Below are 7796 nucleotides of genomic sequence, written 5' to 3'. Positions count from 1 at the left end.
CGCTTTTGGCGGCTAGCCGTTTAGCGCCATTTTCAATGGAAATCAGTACATCTGAATACATTCATGTTCAGTAAAAAACCATAGGCCCCCCACTGAGTCATTCCCTTACTGCCTCTGACGTGCCACGATTCCAGGATGCTTGACTGAGCTTCTAAAGGTCCGCCTATCGGGAACAGTGGACCAAAATGTGCCTCCAGATCAGCCTCTTTAATTTTACCGTTCAGTGGCCTATAAAGTGCTTTAATGCTTTGGCATAGAAAAATTCTGTATTTTGTATTACATATCTCCTAACTTTGGAGAGGAGCCTTGGGGGACAAAACGACACATCAAATCAGCACTCCCAGCATCAAGGCCGAAGCTAATTACGAACATATTCCTTCGGACTGTCTACGCCCTGGGGGGAAATTAGTGTGCGTGAGCGTCCATGTGGTAAGAGACGGACCCGCCGAACACGATATGGGTACGCGGCGAACACCATATGGTACCTAGGGATACACCGGGCAGTCGGACCCAGATGGAGCAACCACCAATCTAAACAGCCGCAAAAAACGATTCTTATTAAATTCCGCCACATGTCAGCCCGAGGCCAGAGGTCAACTAACAATCAGATTGATTTATCAGTGTATAGTTGTTGCGGACCATGCTGAACCTTAATCCCGCTAACTATAGCGTAAATACTATGAATAGCATAAGTCAGACGAACTCAGTCAGCAAAAAAACAACACAAAAACTTGTATTTGTTTATATTTCTATTAAATTTTAAAGTAAAGTAAAAGTAAACTTGTTACTAAGTTACCTTTTATCAATTTAGTATAAACTAATAAAGTAACTAGTTACTTTTTTGAGAGCAGTAACTATAACTATTACTAGTTACTTTTTAAAAGTAACTTGCCCAACACTGATCATGATTAATTAATTTTTAAGCTTTGATTAATCTGATTAAAAATGTTAATCGTTTGACAGCCCTAATTTTTTTATGTATCTATTGTTAAAGCATTTAATGTATTCATTGCTATCGGGATGTTAAGAGGATTCCATGAAATATAACAAAAAGTATTTCTGAAATAAATTACATAGCCCACCTTTAATATTCTCCATATGGCAAAGCTTTAGAGCTAGGAAGAGGCTATTGCCTGACACACACGTGTTGTATTAAAGGTGGCCTGTGGAGTTTCATTATAAACAAAAGTTATTTTAATATTTTTTGCATATTTTTTGCATTTTTCCTTGAGTTCTAACAATAATGTTAGTTTCCTGTGTGTTTAAAAAATAATTTGTTAATTTGTTTATAGTATATAAACTCTGAAATTAATGACTGTTAAATCACTTTCTTGAGTTACGTAAAGTGAGTTATCCGTCAGTGAGATAAGACAATGGTTACTGAGGCTCTGGCCCAGTGATAAAGCTGATGCATTTGCAGTATTAAGGTCTGAGTGTCTGTGGGTGTCAGGAAAATCATGGCATTTTGAAAATGATTATAAATAACGTGTCTTAGCAAAGGATGTAATATGTTTACAAATGCGCTTAATCTGTCTAAATTCAGGTTTATAGTGCATATGTGTGCCAATTAATGGTATTATTTCACATGTTGTTTTGTCATGTGGGAGGACATACAGAATATATAACAGTGGTTACAGCATCACCTGTTCACCATTGTTGTTTGGGTACCCATCATCTTAACACAAAGGCATCAGTATCCACCACAGAGCAGTTAGAGCCCACGGACAGCTGATCCAAAGCAGCCGTAAGCATCGTGACTTTTGACTGGGAATGACATCTCCTCTTACTAACTGTTTGTTTCATGGATTATTCCCTCATCGCTACTCTCTTTCATCATTTCCTCTACCATTAGTGAGAAGTGCTTAGGAACGAGGAAAAGTGGGAGCCATTTAATTAGAATGTGGACCCAGTTTTTTATATTCGCTATTTAGTTGTTTTCGCTTGTCCCTTACATGGTCATTTACGATTTTGGGAGTCTTTACTTTATTTTTTAAGCTATAGCAGAATAACATTATCATGTCTATCCTTAGTCTATCTCATTCAGATAATCAGTTCAAGATACATTACATCAGCAATGTTTTTGATTGAATGACTAGCACAAATGCCTATGATCATTTGTACTGACGGGTATTGATCTCAGTTAAACCTATTTACAGTTAGACATTTTCGTAGCCTTTTGCATATCAATTGCTTAAAGGGACGTTATTATGCTTTTTGGGATTTTCCTTTTCCTGTATTGTGTCATATAGATTTCTGTGCATGGAAATCAGGGGTGTCCAAAGTTTTTTTCACTGAGGGCCACATACAGAAAGATATACGAAGGGCTGGGCCCCTCACAAGAGGTGACGTATGTTGCCTCATAAGTGAAATTATAAGTTAGCAAAATCAATTAGGCAAATTATTTTGGATAATTGAATATGCTTTAGGTCATATATTACTGACATAACAACAACAATGAATACTTTTTAATATATCTTGACATATATTTAAGAAGTACAATGCATGCGCCATATGCCATTATAATTTTAGAATTTGCTGCAGGCCAATTAAAATTGGACCACGGGCCGCAGTTTGGGCACACCTGGTGAAAATGGTCTTTGAAGGCTAAAATCTCAAAGTTCCCTCCAGAGGGAGCTTGTTTACTTCAGTAACTTCCGTGACATCACTATGTAACACTCTATTGGCTAGAACTCCAAAACATTGAACTCCAAAACACGTTATAGGCTAGTGGTGGGACATCTCTAAACCATCGACCAATCACAACGGCTAATCCGGCCAGCTAACCATTCAAAGCAGAATGGGCTCTGGTTTCAGACAGAGGGTGAAAAGAGGTGCTGCAGCACAGGCAGTATGAGAAAAAGAGTTTGTTGAACATTCAAGCATGGAGACATGTCAGAGTAGAGGCACTAAATACAAACATGAACCTGACATGAGCATAATAGGGCCCCTTTAATATGTCACGCCAACCAGGAAACTTACATTTAGATGTAAACTAACTGATTTTCTGTGTGTGTGCTTTACAGAACACAAGAGCAGCCCTGGACCACTTGGAGTCATTCCCAGAGAAACAATGTCTGATGGAGAACTTCAAAGATTTGGAGGTTGAATCATTTTCTTTTTAATTAAATACAGCGGTTAGGATGTTCTTCGTATTATTTCCCTCAAATTACCAACCTGGGAGACAAACATTTTAGACACATGAATATGCCTTATCACATTCATCCACATGTTCATGTCACTGTCTCTCTTCTGCTATAAACGAGGCTTAAGACTTTTGGATGCTCCATTTTTTGTCCCTTTGGCCTTATTAAAGACATGTTTTTTTCTGGTAGGCTATAATGACACAACCTCCATTTTGTGCCAACAGGAGTCCCAGCGGCAGAGGGAGATGGTGGAGCAGCGCTACAGCAAGTACAAAGAGATCGTGTGGGACCTGCAGCACCAGCTGGACGAGTCCAAATGCAGAATCCAGGAGTACAGAGTATGACACACTCACACACACGGACAGGTGCAATACTGTACTCTGGAAAAAGGAGCTTCATAATGCCTTACAAGAGCCTGCACTGCCAAAACAACAGCCCACTCTTTTTCTATTTCTGTCGGTAATTGCGGTGCTTTGTTAAAACAGCAGCCGTTAGGATAAGGGTAGTCTGACTTTGAGAGTCATTTATGAAGCTAGCTCGCCCACACCACTGCCAGTGCGTGCACTGCACCTAATTTGCAACTTGTATGAATAAATGAATAATTCCACATGCTGGTAATGCATCATGGATGGACGGAGTGGGACAAGCTCAAGCAGTGGCACGCATGTTCACTCAAAGTACATTTTACCAGTCTCCGTTAATTGCTAGTTTTGCTACAGTCATCTTCTGTGCTATAGGGAGACATCAAGACATCACTGTTGACAGCTGATGGCCATCAGCAGTTTGCAATCTCCCTTAAAAAGCCATACAGTCACTTTCTAAATGCTTTTAATCTGCCAGATTACCCCGTTGGTTTGCCAAATGACTTCCGTGTTTAGTGATAAGTGGTGATCGCATTAGTTTAATAGCGCAGCCCACCCGGAGTTTGTTTAAGGAAAAAGGATGGGTGGGATGTCTTCACAAGAGTTCCATGTTGATCACAATCATCAAATGCCAGCAACACAAACAGCTTCTACTGCATGTAAGAGTGTCTGTCTGCTGTAAACACCAGCTTGTAAAGCTCCATTTAGACAGAATTATGTTCTGCCTCAGTGCTTGTCCTGCCATTAAATGACATCTGTAATGGTAATGCTCTATAAATACAGGATACAAATAAATCTGTAATAAGTGTCACATTTTCAAGAGGCAGCAGCAACTTGGCAGGCATTGCAAGAGAATAACTAAATATTGAAAGATGTCTTATTCATGCTCGGACGTTAATGTTTGCAGGCAAAACGTGTCAGTAAAATTAGATTTTATTATATACGGGAGGACGCAAGTCACTCAATTCCAAAACCGAATATTTTATAATTCTGTAAAGCTCTTTTTTGGGCAGACAAATCTGGCACACAACCCTCATTTTAAGGTACTTTGAAATGTAATTGTGTGTAGCCTGTGCTCTGCAAAGTGTAATGTATGCATACATTATACAGAGCTCTTCACACTACTGGTTGTTCTGTTCATTTGACTTTGACATGTGCCCATAGCCGTAGAGCTGTTGTGGCTTCATCCTCAGTTGGTCTGTCACTAACATTTAGGATCAACAGTCAGCTTTTCGTCAATCATTGATGGATGGTTTTTAAACTCCCTAATGTTTGTTTCATTCCACTTTTTAAATCTTTTTAGCATCACATCCTGAGTTAAATGCTATGATGGCAATTTCCTATATTACTAAGAAGTACATGTTTTGACCCACATCACGCTATGCTAGCAGCTCTGCGAGGCTGTAACTAGACACTGCTGTGCTATGGTGCTTTGAGTTAAATGCTAACAACAGCATCCGGAGACAATTGCAATGCTAACATTAATTAGCAAATATATGTTGAGCATGCTTTGGGAATGTTATTTGTCTTGCAGGTATATGGTCATAACGTTTTCGTAACATTAGTAATTCAAAAAAACACTTGATGGTGGCACTAGATACAAGGTTAAGGGATCACCATAGTTCTTTAAGTTCATACTGAGGCGGGCGTGAATGCGTTTCCCAAGCTTCTTTATTATCCAGCCCAATGGTTTTTGAGACATTTCAGAAAAAATTGCAGGTGTGAAAGTCCTGGTGGTCCCAGAGGAAAAGTCAGGGGATCTCCAAAGTCATTATGATGTCTGTATACAATTGTGTTCCATTTATCGAGTAGACCTAGACATATTTTATTTGATGAATAACTTTAGTAGATGGGCTCCAAATTAAGTTAGAAGCTCTCCAAAGCAATTAGGCTTCATCCTCTGGGGACCATGAATGTTCAAGATTGCATGGCAATAATTGTCAAGATGTTTTAGTTTAGGCAAGTACGTGTAGTAGGTCCATTTAAAAGTGCCATTTAAAGTCTTCAATAACCAAAGTAGGCTTTACCTACTAAAACTAAACAGTTTTACATATGATAGGGTGTATTTTCCACATTGTCGTGTTGAATGTGCTCTACAGCTGTAGCTTCAGTGTTGTTGCTGTCCTGTTGTCCTGCAGGAGGAGAAGCTGGACGCGACCTCCAGGAGCCTGAGACTGGCGGCTCTTTCTTCCTCTATCAAAGGGCCCAGCACCTTCCTTAGCAGCACGCTGAGATCTGGCACACCCTGTGAGTATTTATACTCTGAAGCTACACAACCTGCGCTCTGACAGCTTATCTATTGCCTGTTTTTCTGCATCTGTGCGTCCTTGAGTCGTTTGAACTTATATCCCAGTGTTTTAAATGTTTTTTTTACTTCTGAATAAATAAAATAAAACTGCTGAATTCCACAGCACGATAGATCCTATAGGGCTGGTATATGTGATGCATTTCACGGTGGCAGTCTCAAGGCACCGTCACTTCTCTATTAAGTATTTCTACATGGCACACAGAGCTGAAACTTTCCGTCAGGGCTCTGGTGTGTGTCTGTGTGTTTCACTGCCAGTGGTTCATAGCCAGAATCACTTGTAGCACTCTCCTAAGCGGCTTACAGATATTTGGAGTGAGAGAAGCGAGCTTTCTGTGGCTTTGTGTCGATTTTACCTCCAAGAATTATGGCTGTCAGAACCTACGGATATATGACACTGGTTTTCATATACAATGATTACAGATATTCATACCTACTCTGGCAGTAACCGGTAGGGCGTTATCATATAGGTACTCCTCGCAATGGACTAGATCCAATAAAAGCACAGTTCCAATTGTATGAAGTACTTATCCATAGTCAGCGTATAGATTTAGCCACCTAAACGCAATTTTTACTTTTTTTTTTACCATTTTCCCTTTGCCATCAAACATGTATTTTTATCGGGAATTAAACCTTTTTTCTGTTTGTTCTTCAAAGCTAACAGACTCCATTGGAAAACAATATTATTTTAGTTTGCAGAACATAGAAGTTGCTGGTTGTGTGATTTTGGTTATTTCAGATTTACTACCAAACTTACTAACTGATTTAGGCAGCAATAGACCAGAGGGGTGTACTACTAAACAAGATGAGTGGGTAAGCGAGGTATGTTGAGCCTTGAACCAGATTTGTCCCTATTACGAAGTTTGCTTTATTTTTACCTGGTCTTATGCCCAGAGTTTAGGCTTCAAATCAGCTAAACATGTCCATCCTCTGCTGGTTTCTCTTAAAATAGCGTCACTTCATAGCAGGGGTGCCCAATACGTCGATCATAGTGTGGGTAGATCGCGTGGCATTGAAAAACAAAAAGTTAGCCTATCATCCATCCTTACTATGGCATTTGCAACTTGATTGCCGTACAGGTAAGTCAGTCTTACATCTTATATTTTCTAACACGCAGTTCACCATGTATGCGCGGTCAACCGCGCCAGCTGCAAATCACCAGCGAGCTGATTTACCTAGTGAGCCTTCCAATTTATACAATTATACTGAAGAAAGGGTATAAGGGGGGCCTCACCTCCTCATCTAAAGTGTAAGCACGCCACAGTTTCTCCCCCCTACCCCCCCCCACTCGCGATGTACAGGGCCTCACCACATGACTTTGGGCAGGTAGGTAGATCACTTTGACTTGGTCATTTTAAAAGTAGCTCCCAAGCTGAAAAAGTGTGGGCACCCCTGCTTTATAGTATGTACTAAATCTACGAGCAGAACAGATTCTCATCTGAGAAAGAATAGGTTTTCATATAAATGAAAACCTATTCTTTCAATCCGTTGATAAGGTAGAAGAGTCAACACACTTATATGAGAGCCTGAGGAGGAAAGCCTGGGTTGACACAGGCAATTGATATCTACCTTTGAGGTACCAGTTATCTTTGATTAGGGTTTGTTGTTTTGTCGACCTTCTAAGCAAAGAAACCGTGGTTCTCTGGATCTTTCCTTATAGAACACCCCTCCTGTGTTTTGCAAAGGAAAATGGCAGTTTTTGTGCCTTGAGTCTGGTGGCTCTACGAAAGCATAGCTTTGTTTTTGTTCACTGTCGGTAAGGGCTGTCTTACAGAATGAGAAAGTGGTGAAAAATATTCAATATGTAGGTTGCACTTATCATCTAAACCAGGGGTTCCCAACCTTTTTTCCAAAGAGCCCCCCCCAAATGACTCCTGTTGGAAGTCTCAAAAATGCTACAACTACTGTCACAAACTAGATGAATGTGAAGTATTTTGTTAAAGGAGGATGAAAGCGTAATTAAGGAGCACTATTGGGGTGACTTTG

The 7796-nt window shown here is 40.0% G+C and overlaps 1 protein-coding gene across 1 annotated transcript in view; it reads left to right on the top strand.

The window, feature by feature from the left end:
* Nucleotides 1-3028: 3028 nt before the first annotated feature.
* Nucleotides 3029-7796, top strand: part of LOC104941226 (centrosomal protein of 128 kDa-like) — a 6286-nt gene continuing 1518 nt past the window's right edge. Inside the window, exons 1-3 of the mRNA XM_010766295.1 lie at nt 3029-3101; nt 3368-3481; nt 5644-5752. Of these exons, the coding sequence (XP_010764597.1) occupies nt 3078-3101; nt 3368-3481; nt 5644-5752 (247 nt within the window). The 5' untranslated portion in view covers nt 3029-3077. The remainder of the gene's footprint in view (nt 3102-3367; nt 3482-5643; nt 5753-7796) is intronic.

The sequence above is a fragment of the Notothenia coriiceps genome, unplaced genomic scaffold, assembly GCF_000735185.1.
Source record: "Notothenia coriiceps isolate Sejong01 unplaced genomic scaffold, NC01 NC01_scaffold00003275, whole genome shotgun sequence".
NCBI lineage: Eukaryota > Metazoa > Chordata > Actinopteri > Perciformes > Nototheniidae > Notothenia > Notothenia coriiceps.
This window is presented reverse-complemented; position numbering and strand designations above follow the sequence as displayed.